At 41.4% G+C, this 20,156-nt stretch overlaps 1 protein-coding gene across 6 annotated transcripts in view; it reads left to right on the top strand.

The window, feature by feature from the left end:
* The window catches only part of neo1a (neogenin 1a), a 159,794-nt gene that overhangs the window by 77,234 nt on the left and 62,404 nt on the right, over positions 1-20,156 (top strand). For all 6 annotated transcript variants that reach the window (XM_044354890.1, XM_044354904.1, XM_044354898.1 and 3 more), the window contains exons 3-4: positions 9,883-10,158; positions 11,437-11,587. In XM_044354890.1, the coding sequence (XP_044210825.1) occupies positions 9,883-10,158; positions 11,437-11,587 (427 nt within the window). The remainder of the gene's footprint in view (positions 1-9,882; positions 10,159-11,436; positions 11,588-20,156) is intronic.

Here is a 20,156-nt window from a genome sequence, read left to right on the forward strand (position 1 = left end):
AGTTGGCTCAACATACTTAAAGGTGTCTGTTGGCTGAGGATCAATGCCTTAAGTGCGCTACACTCCAGCAGGCTTCTGTTTGCATCTTTGTTTTTAAAAATGAAGTGGGTTTTTTTGTGTTTTTTTTCTTTTTCTCCTTCTGCCATCATAGTCTTTAGGTTGTCATATCAGGAATTGGGACACCAGCTGTCTCCTAAAGGTTTTTACTGTACTCTCTTCAGGCTTTGACTGGTTACAAGGTCAGGATATGCTCTTTCTGTCATTTCCTACACCCAGGAGCCATTTTTACAGCCCAGTAGATAAAATAAGAAACCCTGTCTGAGGCTGACTCCTGCGGAACGCCACCCATCCATCTTCTGTCTGTCCCTCTGATGTGTGTACACAACAGAAATATTATTGTGTTTGGGGAGTGTGTATGCTTTTTGTGGTTGCCATTGTTTTGCGCACACATCATTGGGTGCAAAAGTACCGATTCAACATCAAGCCACAGTTTTTCCACTGTTTTCCGCAGATTGACTTAACATTAAATGTTTCAGTCTGCCAAAGGCTTATTGGTTCTATTTATAACTTGGTTGTAAACTTGTGTCCTTGTCGTCCATTTATTGTAACAAACAGCTGTTTGGATCAGATGAAAACAGAATACATTAAAGGCGCACTATGCAGGATTTTGCTAAAAAGCAATATATAGACTCATACAAAAATAATCCCTCTCAATCGTCACTTATGACCTACTAGAAGTGTGTGGTGGTGTATTATCTGGTATTAGTATTTTAGTATTTCCTTATTTTCTTATTATTTTGCTGTGTTTGGGGACATTTGTGGGCGTCGGCCTTTGGGCAGTGGGTGTGTAGCCCCCCAGCCAATAACAGCGCGCAGGGTGTGAGGTAGGGACTCGTAACGTAGCGACCAGGTTACTTCGCTGTCTCCGTCTCTCTCCTCTCCTCTCCTCTCCTCTCCGTTCTGCTCTCTGTCTGTGTCGTGGATGTATAAAGAGGACAGGTCTGTGTCTGTTTGACCGAGGGCGGGGCTGAGCTACACACACACACACACACACACAGAGCAGAGAGGCCACAGCGTACAGGATGAAGCGAGCGCTTCGGCTGCATTTACACAAAATCCAGCAATGCAGCACCTTCCAGCAGGGTTGTGCGGAGGTGTGGGCGTGTTTATTTGTGCTTTAGAAAGTAACTGCTGTGAAACAATCAGAAAATAACGTTTTATTTATCTGATCCACTGCTTTGTTCTTGCTAACGCTGCTCCCTCTCTTCATTCACTCTCTAGCTCGCTCGACCACTGCTGCTCTCTTTCTTGATCTGTCTCTCTCTCTCTCTCTCTCTCTCTCTCTCTCTCTCTCTCTCTCTCACTCTCTTTCTTCTGCCCTACTCTCAAATTGCTCTGGTGTCATTCAGCCAGGGAGGAGGGGCCCACTTTGAATTGTGTGTTTACAAACAGCTACCAACAAATCCTGCACACTACGCCTTTAATTGAACGAAGATTTAGACGATTTCTTTTGTGGTAAAACATCATCTCTGCTAGTGACTTCCAGTCGTCCCTCCCCGTCGCTGATGAAGACAAATATGTTGTGATGACACAGCCAGACTGTGAATTTCCTAATTTTGACAGTATGTCAGTCTTGTCAGTCTTCATACATGATAAAGTGCCTCAGTGACAACTTTATTAGGTTCTAACACACAGCTATAATTAATCCTGTCTTCATTCTTGTCAATCTCCCACCTGTCACCCACCGACAGGATAAAGGTTGTTGTCACCTTTTGCAGTGTAGGAAGTGAAAATCAGCCAAACACAACACTGACAGGACCTTCAAAGTTTATGTTTCCTGCACTTCTGTTGATATTGTTCAGTGTAAAAACGCAGTCGACTTTACAGATTTGAACAAGTTCACATGTCTGTATTTTTGGGGTGAACACCCACAGGCTTCCACATAAATTGGTGGCAGTGTGTCCATCATCGTTTCCCCTATCAAGCCATACCAACTTTGTAATTAAACATTTTTTTGTTCTTTGTAAAATACTCAAATCAGCCCCATTTTTGACCACATCCCATATTTGTATGAAACCCAAAAAGCAAACTCCCTCTTGGCGTAGGATATAAAGAATTCATGCTGCGGCTTTCATGTAACATGCACAGCCACTTAAGAACATTACCAAAGCACTGCCCCTCAAAGTTACATTTCACAATGATCTTTACTGCATCAGAGAGATAGAAGAATCTCTTTTTTTTTCTGTGCACCATAAACCCTGAATTGCCTTTTATTAAGAGTGATAAAGGAGCCGGAGGGGAGACAATCTTTTCTTTTTTTTTTGTAGTTTGAAGTGAATGCATTTGAGTGGGTCATGCAATATAATGCAATGAATGTTTGATAACAGACAGAGCAAAGTAGGAATATATGCATGTCTTTCAGAGCAGAAATCAGTTTTATATGCATCTGATTACAGCTGCAACTTTCATTGCCGAATAATATGCCGTTTATTTTCCCGTCATTTGGTCTGTAAAACATCAGAAAACGGTTAAAATTATCCAACGGTTATCCAGTTTCCCAAAACCCAAGAGGATGTTTAACCAAGAGATGTTTTATTTAAGACTGCAAATATGCACATTTGAATATGAATTGAATTGAATTTCGGCATGTTTGCATGAAAAATCTCAATGAAACGATTATCAAACTAGTTGCTGATAAAGTTTTTGCCGATCGAATGCTCATTAGCTTGTTCATTAATGTATTAGTTATCACATATAACCGATGCTTCACTAATGGGATGTTTATTTTCATGTGCTCTGAACATTTAGGCCCAACAGCGCTCTCTCATAAACCCAGAAGGAATCAGCCTACTGACTTTTAAATCCACTCTTAAAAGTAAAAAGTGAAATTTGATGCATAACACTCAAATAAGTGCAATGTTTACTTTTTAAAAGTTTTAATCACACAGGAAAATATATCACACTGTCCTTACGACTTGTACACAGAAAGTCTAAACCTCTACAGAAGGTGTGAGTGCTCTAACACCTGTAAAACTATATTACCCAATAAAATATCCCTGTATAATGAATCCTACAGTAGTTTAGTAGTTTTTTGAACTGACCCTTCTGTACACACACACAAGGGTGTAGAAATAAGTCCAAAACAACATCACCACCAAGTTCATGTTTAAAAAATCATAAAACATCATACAAAGTCAGGACGTGTTGCTGTCATGATTGTATTGGATTGCATCAAACTGTACAGGTGTGCCTAATAAACCAGTAACTACCTACCTGTGTATCCGTATCACTTTGAAGAGTTCCTCTTTGTGTTCGACTGACTGAACGGAGCGCTCTTTAAATTATACATTTGAAATCCCCTCAAAGAACAAAATATCAATAAGGCGTGGATACTTTTTTTTTACTGTTTTACTGTAAGAAAAGTAACCTTATGTGTCTAGCCTGAATAGTATGATTTGCTGTAATGAAGGAAGCCCTTAGAAATTTTCTGCCCTGAAGCTCTGAAACCTTCAATTAGGGAATTAATGATCACGTACGCCGCAGCTGGTCTTAAAGGGAGCATGAACAGATAGAGGCTGTGAGCAGAATAAAGCAAAGCACATATTGTACGAGGGGGGTTTTTTACAGTGTGGAAATACATTTAGACCTCGCCTAAAGCGCACGCTTTTCTCAAAGCCAATACATCTAATAGACGTTATTGTCTTCTTTTTGGACTGCTTGATTACCCTGCCACTCTCCCATTCTCTCTGAGTCTCAGATTTTCCCCTACCATTGATTGGATGTCTTTACACACTGTCTAATTGACTCTTCATCCAGTGTTGGATCCATCACCTCACTGACTGAAATTGGTCTTTTTTTTTTTTTGGCTTAGCAAACTTGAATTAGCTCATTCTGGTATTGTGAAATTCATAATTCGACAATAGGACTGTGATTGCTGCGTCTTTGTGTACATGAGTTGCAAAACTCTAATAGATAAGGGACGACAGTGTCTAAAGAGCAGGGGGGGGTGGGACGGACGGTCATCCTCTGGTAAATATCAGTTTGTGACAGTCGATTCATTTCAGAGATTTCTCTGACATGAAGGTCTTTAATTTACTTTCGTAGTTTTCCCATTTTTCTTCAACCTGACTTGTGTACTTCAATTTCAGGTATTGATTTCCCACATTTCCCAGAATTACTTTCACCAGCCCCCAGAGAATAGGCGTGGACTTGTTGAATCCAGAGAGAGAGAGAGCAGCCGTGGTCAAGCGAGCTAGAGAGTGAATGAAGAGAGGGAGCGACGTCAGCAAGAACAAAGCAGTGAATCAGATAAATAAAAACATTATTTTCTGATTGTTTCACGGCGTTTTAAACTTTTTAAAGTACAAATAAACACCCGCGTGCGCACACACACCTCTGCACGAGTAGTGGAAGTAGAGAAGTAGTGGAAATAATAGCTTGATAAGAATGAAAGTCCCAGTTGCGACTGTGTTACGTTCTGGTCTACTGATTTCTGCTATCAGTGAAGAAATTGGCATCTCTGCCTCCTTTTGTGATGTATTTCTCCCTTCTGATTGTTCATGATTGCAAAACGGCAAATCTAGCCATCATTCTTCTCTCGCTCCGAGACACAATTGCAGTTGTGCAGGAATTATCTTTGCATGATGTCTCATCGGCCGTCTTATTACCTGTAAGTACATCACTAAGCAACAAAACTGACCAAGCGATGTAAGATAAATCGTCAGGCGGCTGCGGCTCAGGAGGTAGAGCGAGGTCGTCCGGCTAATCTGAAGATCGGCGGTTTGATCCTCCGTTCAGTATGTTGAAGTGTTCTCGGGCAAGATACTGAGCCCCAGATTGCTCCTGAAGGCTGTGTCATTGGTGTGTGAGTGTGTGTGTGTGTCAGTGTGTGAATGAGTGTTAGCAGGTATTAGCATTAGCAGGTTGGCACCTTGCATGGCAGCCTCTGCCATCAGTGTATGAGAATGTGTGTGAATAAGGTGAATGTTGGCATGTAGTGTGAAGCACTTTGAGTGGTTGGAAGACTAGAAAGGTGCTATATAAATGCAGTCCATTTAACATTTACCATAAATCTGCAATAACTTAACATTTATCCCCTATATTTGTCCCCAGCAGAGGGCCGCAGCTGGACATCAGCCCAACAGGCTGATCAGTCCAGTCTAGGAAATGAATAAACTCAGACTTGGGGGAAGGTTTAGCCAGTATCCCATAATGCTCGTAGGCATGACTCATCCAGCCGAGGCACAAAGTGTTTCTTTGTTTCTGGCTTTTTTGACTGAAATTGAGTCTTTTGACAGCATTTGCCTAGCATGAAGTTTAGTGTTGTTACAGTTTTTACATGTTTTGACTGCCAGGTTGAAGGTTAAGATAAGACTGTTGTCGTGCGACGTAGTAAATGTTTAAGTACTTATGTTTAAGTCAGGATTCGTTGAAATTGAGCTATTTTATCAAATGTTGTCATACGTTTGCTAGATTTGTAAGGATTTCTTTTTTTTATGATAATTAAAGGCAGAGCACCAGGCAGGGCTCCTCCGTCTCATGTCTGTCCTTCCTCTGTCGTTAATATAGCTGCTTGAAAGGAGTTAAATTGGATTTGGATTGTTATGTTATGCACAGATTTGATTATAATGCCTTTTGAAATATAATCTAGTCAGAGTTGACAGCATATGTGGCATCAAATATATACATACATCGCATTAATAAATTACATTATACTGGAAAACATGTTTATTTGGCCTTAATCAGTCAGATAGCGTCATCTCTATAGTCATTTGAGGTAAAGAATTAAACCCAAACAACAGTAATAAAGTTTCCTGCTCAGATGATCTACTCTAGTTAGACGCTGTCCTTCAGTATAAACACTTACAGTCTCTCAGCAGCATTAAATGTGGCCGCTTTTTAACCCCCCCCACCCTCCCCCCACCCTCCCATCCCCAAATTCCATTTTTTTTTCTTTTTTTTTTCACAAAGGAGAGTTATTTCATGTTTCCAGTCCAAACACAGCATTTTGTCAAGCCATACAGCCATATATGGAGGTAAAGCTCTCTGAGCAGCTCCAGAAAATGAGCCATTTATTTTCTTAGTTTTTTTCTTAATTACCTTAACAGACATGGCATGAAAATATAACATAGAGCACAGTTGTATTTTTTTTTTTTGATCCAAGGTGAAAGGCAGCGATTCTGCAGTCAGTTACTAATTCAGTTGAATCTAGAGGGAGATCCTTAAAGCCTTCTGCATATTCCATTAAGCTGCTCATTGTTATTCTATACCAGATTTTAATTAAGAATAGTAGGAACCCAACTGTGTGATTTAAGTGTATGTCTGTGTATGTGCGTGCGTGGATACACTCGCTTTCGCTCTGAGGCGGGGCAGACGGTCGTTACGCCTGTTCGTAGCTCTCTCCGCGGCACAGTTCTGTTTTTTTTTTTTTTGTTGCTAATCTCCATTGAATGATGGACACATTCATTCATTAGCATTCATATGATTATAAGCTCTGCTGGCAAAGCCAAGCAGATGATGTAAGGTTTGGTGAATCTGACTAAACTCTCCTCACAAAGGAAGCATTTGGTGACACCGCTGGGTTAACCGTTTATTTGCGAAGAAAATGAGGGTTTTTTTTGTTTTTTTTTCCAAAGGCACAATCGGATAATCATATAATAAGATAATCACATTTTTCTCTCATTTATTCTTCTTCTGCTCAATAGAAGCTGCTGACCCAAGGGTGTGGAAAATGAATCTCCCCCACCCAGTCGATTTAAACGGAAGAATTGTGATTAATTGGAATCGATAGCCTTAGCATCGACGCTCCCCGCTTCCCCGTCTACAATGCCCTGCCCTGACCCGCACCTAATGTGCACATAAACACACATCCGTGAACACACCCATACGTAATAGACACAAACACTTCATTAACGCTGGCTGTGAGTTAGGATCCCCCCCACATACACACACACATACACACAAACACCCTCAAGACACTGCAAACTGATGAACTCAGCCTGGAGAGATGTGATGAGTTCGGAGGAACAAAGGATTAGTCGATTTGAGGGCTGGAAGAACAGCAGAGTCACTGCAGACTAAGTGAGAAAGTGCTCACAACGAGCTGAGCTTAAGTTTTGAAGGGGGGTCAGGTTCTCTCCTCTCTCCATAAACATACAGTCCTTTTTTTTTCTTGTCATGTCTTCCGATGACGTTCAGGGCTCTCTTTTTAGGCCAAATGTCAACTCTCACATCGGTGCACAAAGTCGTGGGTATATATCCAGCTATTAAACCTGGGGCGCATTAAATCGGGGACATAGTTTTTTTTAACCTTTTCTTTTGAAATGTCATTGCTCTATGGGCTGAGAGATTTCCATTCCTTGTGTAGAGAGCTCTGTCTTAAGTTTAACGTCTCTAGTCTCGTCTTTATCAGTTTTTGGGCAAAGATCCAAGACGGCTAACTTGAAGTGTTTGTTGTGCTTTGTGGGCACATAAACTACTGTAGATATGAGAGCTGAGTTGTACTTAGTATCATGAGGGCAGTGTAAGTGTAAGTCGTTTTGTGTGCAGCCATGTTTGTCAAGAGATATTTGCTGTATTGCATATATCGTCTGTATGTTGAGCAGACGTCGGCCTTTTGATGAAATATCAGCAGCAGCCACTCCGTGTTGGAAAATTTAATAAAACATATTAATATGTCACTCCTCAGCACACAAAACCATATAATACCAAAGACAATAGGATGCTGAGGGAGCACTCTAGGGAGGCTGAGACACACTCAAACGAAATAGATTAGAAATTAACAGCAGCACATTCATAAGACGTTATTGCCTTTCCTTTAGAATCAGACGGCAGGCTTTGGGGCATTAGATAATATAAGATTTACCAGATAAAATAATGTACAGTTTGTTAATAATCATCAAGATAATTCAAATGATCAGCATAACTGTAAAGACCATGATATATATGATTTATAGAATAAAATAACATGATATTCAGATTCAGTGGATTGATTAATTCCATAAATATCATCATATACCTGCCGTCATGGCCTCGTCACCACTGCTACGTAACCCTGGAAACAAAATTAGGTTTTCACATTTAAGATTTTCATCAAAAGTGATGTATATACCAATGTTCACTCACCCTGCTTTACAGCTGCTTACTATTTAAAAAAAAAAAAGGAGTATTTGATTCATTGGAGAGCGTGACTTTAATCTAAATGATACAGCTGAGGCTTTTCCTACTCTGTTGTGATTATACAGTAGGTGATTGGCAGCCTTGATACAAAAATATCAGTACTGGCATCTGCTAAGCCCATATTAGTCCAACTATTGTGGTGAGATACACTCATAGAAGCCGCGCACGTCGGTCCGACCCAGGAGGGGGGGGGGAGTCTGTAGCTGTTGGGGCCTTATCTTAAAGTGTGATTTACCCCGGAGCCGCTCTTGGTAGGGGATTTGAAGAGCTGTCTGTAGGTGAGAAGGGGGCGAAGATGACAAATCATCACTCAGCAAGACTTCAACATCACTTCCTGTTAGAGAACTTGCATTCAGAAATAAACACACACTAAAAAAAAAAAAAAAAACCAGCATCATCCATTCATCTCTCTTTCACACACACACACACACACACACACGTTACCAAGGACACGACCACAGTCAGCCCAAAAATTCAAGAGGCCCTCCATGGTAATAACACAGCATGATATTCTTTTTTATTGTTGATGCAGTGGCCTTCTCACTTTTTTTTTTTAAAAAAAAAAACAACTCTTCCCTCTTCCCCACTAATAAACCCAAGAATACCATTTGCAGTTTACATATTGTAAGTTCTTTTTAATTGAAGCCATTGTGCGCGATTGTTTCGAGGCGCGCACGCCCCGCGAGTGTTGGTTTCAGATCAATGGCTTCAAACGCAGGAAATAATTATTTTGCGTAGAGATGAAAGTCGGGGTACAGCAGCACAAACAGCCTGTGGATCCAGCCTTTTTTAATTAGCGCTGTGTGTCTCCTGCTCCGCGTGGCAAAGAGGTCGGGGGGTAAGGGAGTGGAGGGGGAGGGGGGGTGGAGGGGTGGGGTGGTTGCATATTTGGCCGTTTTAAGCTCCTGAGAACCTATCCTGAATATGGATCGCAAGATGTCACTTCCAATACGCTGTTGTATTTCCCAGCTCTTAAGATAAGGCCAAACATACATCTCGTCATGGTTTATAACAGATATTCCAAGTTCTTTATAACTTCCTCCCGCTGCTGTGGTTAAAAAGTCCAGGATGTCTGTTTATTTTCCAATCGGGCTCTTTAAAAAGTATGATTTCTCCTTTTGAATGTCTCACAGATGTGAATGTAATAACTGGAAGTCAAATGTGTCCAAGAAGCCTTCATTGCAGCCCCTTTAGTGTTTCTCTATAATATTAAATATTCATGACTAAACAAACACCAATCAAAGTACAATATATTAAGAGTTTATGCTCAAAAGCTCTTCTTCCTCGTCAGGTCTGTGTGGGTTTGGTTTGATCAGATTTGATTAAGAGAGACCAAGCAAACCATTAACTGTTAATCAGAATCTGATTTAAATGTTGCTAAACCCTGATTGGTTCATGTCAGCGACTGAGCTCTGTCCGCTTCAAACCAGTCAGGAAAAATAAACAGAAAACTCTTATATGACATAAACAAAACTCTTCTAACTCTCTGACAAAAAAAAAAAGAGCGTGGTATGCTGGCTCCATCACTAAGAGACTGATTTTTTAAAACCTTTAATAATTTATGTGTATAGATGAATATTTGAATTCCCATTGTTTGTGACATTTATTTCCTCCTACCTCTGAAATGTTACAGAAATATTTGTCATTCTGTTGATGTTGAAACATCAAGCGTTTGTTCAACATCCTTGTCTTGTTCTTTCTCAGGCATACCGAGGTTCGTCAGCCAGCCGACGCCGTCCTCCGTGCGTCTAGGGGACAGCCAGGTGATGGCGTGCGAGGTCAACTCGGACCTGGTGCCCTTTACCCGGTGGGAGAAAGACCGTCAGCCCCTGGAGCTGAGCGCCAGGCTGATCCTACTTCCCGGCGGCGCCCTGGTGGTCAGCAACGCCACGGAGGAGGACGCCGGCCTTTACCGCTGCCTGGTGGAGAACGTGGGGTCGTCGAAATTCAGCGACGAGGCGCAGCTCCAGATAGTGCCAGGTAATCTGAAAAAAAAAAAGCTAAATATTGTCCAGTAAGTCTGCACACAAGTAGGTTTTTATTGCTGTTACAAGATGTTAGATTTCATAATCATAATTTTAGTGACATGGCAAGAAGAAGCTTAATGATTTAGATTTACTGGAGACTATACTTCCATTGTTGTCCAATAGGGAGAGCGCTTTTTCCTGCTTGTCTCCACTTGTAACCAGTTAATCAAACATTTTCACATCCTTGATTACAGTGCAATTATGTTAGAGCTTCTAGGCTATTGTAGAACCTCTTGTGCAGTAAATTGAAATTAATATATAGTTCAGGGGATCCTTTGATTAAAGAGGCACACGGTGTCCTCTCTGGGTTGCTTATTACCTTTTAAGAAATTAAGAAATCTTCCCAGCTGTAGAGACAGATGAAGGAGCGGTGAGACTCCCAGTGGGGTTATCAGCTCAAAAGGGGAGGGGGGGGGGGGGCTGAATTCCATTGTAGCAGTAGAGTCTTGCCTCATCCCTGTAGAAGTTTTATTTACTGAGTTGTTAAGCACCAGGCTCCTGCCAGCACAGAGAAAGATATTAGCGGTCGTAAATCAGGCTTCAACAAGACCCCGATGGGAGCCTTTATCTCTCTATGTCTTCTCCAAGGATGTGTGGTGGAGTGGCAAAAGCCTGCGTGCACACAACAGAAAAAAAAAAAAACCCATAAAGCTGTGTGAGAAAATTGAAAGGAATTTTTGTTTGGATGCTAGCAGATGTTGAAGCAACAAAAATACATTTTATTTTTATTTGGTTTCTTTGAAGTAACCATGAATCATTAACCAAAGTTACTTTGAGAATAAAGTAACTTTGGTGTTTCTGGAGAGTCGAAAAAGGAATGAAGATGATTTGATACGTCTCTGTTTTGTTAATTGAACTCCTGCTCTGATGTGATCTAAACTAAACTCACAGAATGATAAAAAGTCTTATGTATGTTCTGGAGGTCAAATATGACCTTCTGGTTATTTGCAGGATGCTGCTGATGCAGTTAGCCGCAGCTGGAATTATGGGGGATCACTTTGAACTCCTAAAGAGCTTGAAACTTCAGCTGTCTCAGTGATCAACATGGACACGGACACCGTTCTTGGTTTGGGTGTGAAGAACGTTCCTTCAGACATGAGTTCTTTTGAAGTGTTTAAGACAGATGACACCCGTTAAGTAGAAGGTTGCTGCTCTGCCTCACTTACTCACCCCCCAACCTTAACCTCGGCCTTAACCCTGACCCCTTTTTTTTTTTTTTTTCCCGTTCAAGAAACCGGAGAAGAGAGGAAACTGGAGTTCCTGGTGCAGCCTGTGTCTGTGACTAAGGCGGTGGGCGCCAGCGTGCTGCTACCCTGCGTGGCCACCGGTTACCCTGCGCCGCATGTCCGTTGGATGTTTGAAGACAAGCTGCTAGAAGAAAGGTATGAACATAAACTCTGGCTGTAGGTTGGATTTTCTATGCTGCTAAATACACCTTTACTGGGGCATGTTTCTGCTCTTTTTGATAGAAACAGGTGAGCTTTACCTTATTCAAACCCACCTTTCAAAAATCATCTTTGCCCATCAATGTTGCCAGTAGTTATTCTGAAGCTGTGTTCAGTGTCCCCTGGGTCTCACACCTTCCTAGCTTTTGAAAATCAACAGAGACCGTAACGTACTGCTCCTTTGTACCCGGTGGCTCTGGTCTCCAGGAGCAAGCAGGTTAGTTTTGGCGCCTGCTCCCTAAGATGTTAATGCTATTCTGCCACCGCTACCCCAAGAGCCCCGGGGGTGGGCGGGGGGGGGGGGGGGACCTGGACGTGCCAACGGAGCCGCTTCAGCCGGGAGACGAGGCTTCGGGGTTGCCAGCTGAGGGGAAGTTCACAAATTAAGAGCCAAGAGAGAGTGTCACAGCGCCTGTGCTCTCACTCCTCTGGCGCTCATTAGCTAAGGCAAAGCTGCCCAAATCCCTTAGAGAGAATAGCACTAGACGTGGGAAGTTTGATTCCCACCAATTAAGAAAGCACTTTGTTTACCTAACCCCTGTGTACCAGTCCTGTAGAATAATAACTTTGCAACTTGTGAGGTCAACACAAAGTTGCTGGAAAAAAAGGGCTCATTCATCTTAATCCAGCCCAGAATGGGATTTCCACTTTCAGTGAAATTAAATGTAAGGTCATCACGTTGGTAACCACAAAGCTCCAGCGTGGTGTGAGATAGAATATCATTAAACTGTCCAATCTGTAGTTCCACGCACACAGCGCCATATCTCAAGTTAAATGTCTTTAACACCTATGGAATTGTCCGTGAGCACCCCTGACCTCCGGTGGGAGCTGGCTAAAAAGGTAATTATTAATCTAGCTTGTATTAATTACAAAACACCATCCAGCGTGCATACCCGGGCCCCCCTAGGGTGTCTCCACTGGTAATTAGCAAGCTTAAATCTGAACAACCAGGGGAAGTCTTTTCGATACTGAAGTGGACCCCCACGCTCCCGCCTTCAGAGCAGAAACGGATCGCGCGGCAAATACCCAGACTGTTCTTTTGATTTCAGTACGACATTACCAATTAAGAAGAATAGTAGTGGAACTTTCTTTTTTTTTTTCTCCTTGAGAGTCTCCTGTCCCTCTCAGGCATTACATGAGAGATAGAAGATAGATGTGTCAGTTAAAAAATCGACGTGGTGTGCAGTATAAGGGAGAGAGAGAGAGAGAGAAAGTGGAATCTGCAAAGGGGGTTTCTAATTGGTCTTTGGAGCACAGCACAAATAAGGCCTTGAAAGTGGTGACGCCGAAGCCGCAGATACGAGATGAAAGTTTATGAAGATGTGTCAACGCTACCAATTTGAAAGCGGGGTGACTCACTGACAGCGGGGATTATCACATCGAGCTTCTGCCTCCGATGCTTCAACTTCGTCATATATCTTGTTTTCTTTTTGTCTCTCTTCCAGTCTGTGTTCACAATAGAGGAGAGTGAAGTTTTACCCAGAGCCACTCAGATAATGTTGGTAATTCAAAACGAGTGCAGCATGTGCAGTAGTTTTTTAGACAATACTGATTCTTGGTCTGATTCTCTCCAGTAATTATTTATTATTTGCTCCACTAGCTGACATTTTCTTTAGAGGTACTTTAGGATACCTTTAAAGACACAGTAGAATCCTTCAAAATGTGTCATATAAAGGTTTTTGAAGAGTCTTTGAAGAGTGTCATTAGTATGTTATTCATAACGTTTCAGAAGACAGGCATCGCCGCTGTTTTTATATCACCTGTCCATATTGCCACGTAGAGCACGTGAACTTCACGTGCTGCAGTTATAACTCTTTGATGTCTGTGATGACAGATGGTGACAGAAGAAAAGTCCTGAAATGGAAATTTATAACAGGTGGTTGTCTAACACTCAGTGGATTTCTTTCTTTGTTGAGTTACTGTATCTGTCTCTTAAGAGCCCATAATGCCTGGATCGAGATGGTCACCGTGTCAGATTATCACACTTTTTTTTAATCATAGTTATGAATTCTTTCCGTGACTTGGCTGAGAGACTGCTTTACGTGAAAAGTGCCTTGAGATAACTTCTTTTTATGATTTGGTGCTATATAAATAAAATTGAATTGAATTGAATTGAATAGCAGTCTTTTTGTTGGATGACCAATCCTACCACGCCGACTTTCACAACTTGCTTTATTTGCAGGAAGAAGGTTCCAGGGACCAACTTCACTGTTCAACCTGACAGCACAAAAAATGAATATTTATATACGCAAAACATCGTCACTTGAGGGGAAAGAGGTCTCTCTCCTTTTCTTTCTCAATGGTTAGAAAGAGGGTGAGAGTGTGCGTGGGCAGCATGTATAAACAGTATATAGGTCTGATTAATTTGGTATAATACTCCTGACCTGAGGTTGGTTGTCAGGTGGTTACAGCTTCACTTGCATGAAATAAAACATAATTTCTCTGTGTTTACGTTCAGGTGCGGAGGAACACTCATGGGTCAACATCAGATGACATGTTGTAGAAAATGGCATACTAGGCAAAAAAAAAAAAAGGCAAAATAACATATGTTTGTTGGGATTTGTGAGGCGTTCCAGATGCTAGATAGATAGATTTCACAACAATAAAGGTAAATACAAGACTGCAATAACCCAGATGTGAAATACAATTAAATTGTTGAGGATAAAAACACAATAAAGCTAAAAACTAACATCCATTGTGCTCCTCCTGAGTCAGTTGCCATCCACTATGACGCTCATTTTCATTCCCGGCGCCCCGCATCTGTCGGTTCGGGCTGATATTGTGTCGTATGATCCCGATATTAAATCTGTACATGAATATAACCCCCAACCCTCAAACCAATTACGATAGAAGTGTATCGGTTTTTTTTTTAAATTGACAAATGTTACAAAGCAGATGCCTTTTTCGATAAGTATATACAGATTTTCATAGTAGGGGTTTGTACCGAATGAGAATATCTTATCATACTCTGTTGTGAGACTGTCGATATTATTTAACTGAGGTATCTGCACACTGTGTCTCGAATGAAAGATTGATATTGTGATACCTGCTAGACTATGGCTTATTCTAACATGCTGTCAATGTATTCACCAGTGTCTTGATCCTAGCGCCAAATTCATTCAGGCTCAGGGCGAGTCTATTGCCAAGGACACCAAGCTCACCATTTATTCTGATTAAGCCCAGCAAACACCACGACAGAATATGTTACACTTGAAGCTGTTCGATCAACATGTTGAGAACAGATTCCTTAACAAATGCCCTGTGTGACATCGATAGCATCCCCCAGGTGCCAGCAAGCCCAGATAGAATAGGCCTTTAGATTTCTCATGCATACTGGTCCTGATGACACTCATGAAAAGGACAGTCATCTTTTGTTCTTGGGAGTATCACTCTATCACCTAATAGAATTCCCCAGCAGTCAATGAAATGGATGAATTATGCATGTCGGCCAGCAACAGGGGATTGACAGAGCATGTAAATCAACCTCCTTCCAAAGCCTCCGAGCCATCCGTCTCCTCTCCTCTTTGTCTCCTCGCCTTCATTTAAATATGATTGTGTATATGGCATTTACTTGTGTATGAAGAGAGAAGCATGGTGTGGGGAAATTTGTTTGAAATTGGACTATTACCGGACTGCAGTATAACCCTCTCACTCTTATGTCTCGCACGCAAACGCGCACACATCAGCTTATTCGCTCGGCTGTATTCTGAGTGGGAGAGGGAAAATGAATAGAAACACACACACACACACAGATGTATAGATACACTTGCGTACATGGGAAGTCTTTATTTTAGTGGGCTGGCAGGGGAGCAGGAAGCACATCAAGGACATGAAAAATGGCTTTTTACCTTGTTCACCATACATTAGTGTATGGTAAATGGACTGCATTTATGTAGCATTTTCATCCAAAGAACTTCACAGTTATGTACAGGATATGGCGTATACAGTATATGATGTAAGAGTCCAGGAATGTTAAGTGTTTTTTTAAATCAGAAACCTGCTAGTTTGATCTCTTATAGATCCATATATGATAGGATGTGAACCTGTGTGAGATTCCTTTAGATTATACTCTTGAACGGTCCCTCTCGGCAGCATGTCCTAATGTCCTATTTCAGAAGAAGAAAAAAAACATTATTAAAGAAGCAAGATGGTCTTGAAATGCTGTTTTCTGCTAATTTAAAGTAAATGTGAAGATTTTAGTCCCAGTTGATGACGTCCACCACCTGTTGTTGTCTTCTACATTACTTTAAAATGAACTCATGCACTGGCTTTTACATATTATACATGCAAATACATTGAATGGCTATTGCTTTATGCTGGACATACAGAATACTGTATATCAAAAATGGATTGTAATTTAAATGTCATATTGCTGTTAATTTGCTAATTCACGATGGAAATTTTACAGTAGGAATTCTAGATGAACAATTACAATGTGGCATGTTAACTAAAAGCGCTTTTATAATAGTTCTGGCAATTCTGCAGACTGTATTCACAGTAGAATTGTCTCTTTCTTCTGTAAAAATAGCTGTGCAAGTGCAGCTGCCATTTTCATCTAAGCTAACAATCCTTCAGATGCAATCATCTGTAATTGTCTGCATTTTGAGTGAAGTTGAAAAGTGACAGTCAGAACTTTGACCCGCTTTGTTCTCCACATCCATTTAAGTGCGGTTACATCGTTAACACCCACACCATGTGTTTTTTTTTTTTGTTTTTTTTTTAATTCTTAGTGTCTGTTCTCAAGCTAATATTCAGACATTCGGCACCATTCTGCTCTTTACATGTTGTTATAAAACAGCCCAGAGAATTGCCCGCCGCTACAATAAAAAACACTGGTTTTGCAACTGGAACTTTCAGCCTCTCAAAAGAAGCCTGTCGGAGATACAACCTATCAGTGTTAATGGCCTATGATTTTCCCTCGCCTCGCTTCAGAGTAACTATTAGTGAGGTTAATGGCAAACGTCCGCCTCATGCTGAACTCTTGCTCGTCCAACAACAGTAAACGAGAGAGTTCTTGGAGGTGTTTTAGATTCATCAGTCATTGGAAAGCATCGATTCTTCCCAGACCACAGAACACAACGTCTTCTGCTTAGCTTATTGTTAATGAGATGTAATGAAGAAACATGTATTTTCTAGTCATCTAAAAGTTAGCGTGGCATTTATGTAAAAAAAAAAAAAAATGAGCACTCAAGGTTCTTTATTATTTAACAGACAGAAATCAAACCAAATCAAGTAAAAACTCCTGATCTATGAGAAAAGAAAACACAACTCTTCTGCTCTACTTTTTTTTATTGAAAGTAGCCAGTATACTACATTCTTTCAGATACTCAGGAGACCCATATGGTTAGAGTTCTGCTTAAGAAGTCAAATTTCTTCAGAAATGATAGTTGGCAGCAGCAGAGTAGGATAAGGTAATGGAGTGGTATTCGCTGGCATGTGGGACTGAGAAAACAAGACAAGCAACACGGTTGTCTGCTAGTGGAGCATGGGAAATCTCCTTTTAGGATCTCATCACAAATACATACACACAATCAAAATGAATCTCTTCAAAGTGTGTTTTATTGTCTTATCATCTGTTATTCTTGCTTTGTAGTCGGTTCAAAACGTTATGTTTACTATCAAGTAGGATTTGTGGATAAGAGGAATACGTCAGTTACTAGTCGTCGTCAGCGGGATCTACGCTCAGTTGTTTTTTGTCTGTTTTTGAACACCAAAAATAGGTCCCCCCCAAAAAAAAGTCTTGTATATCTGCATCTGTCATCTACTTATGCACATGCTGTAATTTACTTCTACAAGCTAAAACTGTGCACAGTTGCACATCATTAGTTGATATGGGGCTTTATTCACTGATGGCCGGGGCCCGCAGATTGTTTCACACAGCATAATACGACTCTCATTCACTGCTTCGCTGTGGCTTTTCAACAGATGTTATGTGGGTTTTTGTCACGTTTAAGGGCTTTATGATCTGGTGGAGCCCTGGAGTTTTGTAGACGAGACACACCGTGGGGCACGCAGGTTTCATGGGGCTTCCAGCTCCCCGGAGTGCCCACCAGAGCTATCTAAAAGTGTATAATGTGAGTTATAGGCTGCAGGCTTCATTGTAATATGCACTAATCAAAAGATCAGTTTATTCTTGGGGACCCTGGTTGGGGGGGGGGAGAAAAAAAGCAAATAAAGTCAGGTATGCAAGAGTTGTTTTTGTCTCGAGGGCCCTGCGGCTTTCCATTATGAGCCAGAGGAAAACAAAAACATTTTCATGGCTGAGTCACTTGAGAGGCCCCAGCCTGTGCTGCTGGCTCCAGGTAGTTTCTCACATTAATCTGTATTTGTTTATTCATTCATTCATTTCCTTAGTTTGACTTCTCTCTTCCTTTTTTTATTTTTTATTCATTTGTTTCTCTGTACTCCATAGCTCCTATCTCAACAGAAACGAAGAACAAAATGCTTTGTGTTGGAAGCAGGACAAATCATTCTAATCATGCTCTCTGCCTTCCATGGCTGTAAAATGAAAACCCACTGCTGTCTTCACACCTTGAACATGATTGAAATTCATGGAACTGTTATGATTATGTTCTGGTCAAAAGGGGGAAGTTCAATACGCGTTCACTTTGAGCCAACAACACCTCCGACAGCACAATAGTTGGCATTCATGGTGGCGGAGAGAGAGAGAGAGAGAGAGATGGTTTGAAACCATGGAGGGGGGGATAAGGAGGAAGAAGGAGAGAGAGCACGAAAAATGAGAAGTGAAAACAGAAATGAAGTCTGAACAGAGGAAAATGAGAGGAAAGAGAGGCCAAACAAAGAAAGTTTAGAGATTGCCACTCTATCCATTAATAATGAATTCCCCCTTTTTTTTTGTTGTTGTGACAGTTATGATTCCACCTGGCTCCCCCTTGTGCTGCAGATTGCATGAGCCATGCCCAACCACTGTCACAGCACCATTGATTGCTCTGTGACAGCACATTGCACTCCCTCCATCAACATACACACATACTCACAGTTCCTCAGCTATCTGCAGCTTCCCCTTGCCCAGGTGTACTGACCTTGCCACCAGTCGATGTTACGGAAGGCTGAGTCACCACTCACACATACCAAATGCGTCCCCCCCCCCCCCACCCTTCCTCACCCCCCCCCCCAAGCCCTTCTCTGAAGTCTCTGTGCCTGCCGTTGCCTTCAAAGCTGAATGGCAGAACAGGAGACAAGATTGTGTTAGAGACGTCTACATGTTGACAGGAAATTCTTAACACCTTTTCTGGACCAGTTACACATGAGAGAGGAGCAAGGAGGAGGATGTTGTTGTTGTTGTTTCTAACATTCTTAACTGAATTGATGTTGTTTTTAAGTGTTATGTTGGGGGAAAGTTGATACAATTTTTTGATCAGTAAACTATATTTGACGGATTTATATCTGAGTGTTTCTCAAATTTTAGCTTAATATAACAAGATGCTAAGTCATTACTTACCACAATGGAAACAAAGTGGAAATTTATTGCAGCTAAAAGTGGAATTAGTAAAAACACTGACACAAAAGCTGGTAGAGCGAGTGAGGCCAATTAACATCATTGCACCTAGTCTTCCTGACGTATTTACACCATGGTCTTCACACTTCTTGTGTGTGTGTGTGTGTGTGTGTGTGTGTGTGTGTATGCACGTGTGTCTGCTGTTTTGTAACAAGATAAAAAATGACAGTGCAAATAGCGAGCTAATTTACAGCTCTTTGAAGGTGAATATGTATAATGCAGTTTTAATTAGAGCCTCACTTACCATCATCTCCCACCAAGGACTTGCAGCTAATGCGCGAGATGTCAGAGACTTGCAACAGGCACCTTGTCTTATTTTTAATAGCCACAAGTAAAGACCTCGCTCACAGTAGCACAAGGTGTCTTCAACCCATTCCACTCAAGCCAATTCATTTTGTCTCCCTCCCTCATGGTCTATAAAGAGTAACACATTCCTCGGTCTACAGCTCACTTTAGCTGTCGCAGTTGGTACTAAAGATTGACCTGCTCTAAACAGAATGAGAAATTGCCTGGTGGTTTGATATGTACTGTACAGTATGTTTCCTTACAAATATAAGAGGAAGCTGTCAATGCCCTTTATGGTGCTTGCAGCACTAAAGGCAAAGAGTCTGAATAGTTGTCCTGGTGAGACTATCTGCAGGAATGCTGGGCACAGCGAACTCAGGGACATTTTTCAGCGCTTTCAGAACATGCAGGGCCTCCCAGCAGAGTCAGCCATACTGTCTCACATGCACAGGGAAGTAATCAATGTACAGCAAGACATTTGGCATTTTGGTTCTGTGTTATGTTCTGCAGTCGTAGGACTAAAAGAGAAGGCGTCACCCTTTGTTATGCCAACCTCCCACTGTGAAGACCCAGGCGTTCTCTGTCAGGCTTTCTGCTGAGTGCCATAGTTTACTGTGTGTTTTCTTTATTACAGGGGACCTATTATGCTTTTCCTTATTTTCAGTCATATATATATAATGTAACGACATTGCCAAAGTGTCA

This window comes from Thunnus albacares, chromosome 1 (assembly GCF_914725855.1).
Source record: "Thunnus albacares chromosome 1, fThuAlb1.1, whole genome shotgun sequence".
Taxonomy (NCBI): Eukaryota; Metazoa; Chordata; class Actinopteri; order Scombriformes; family Scombridae; genus Thunnus; species Thunnus albacares.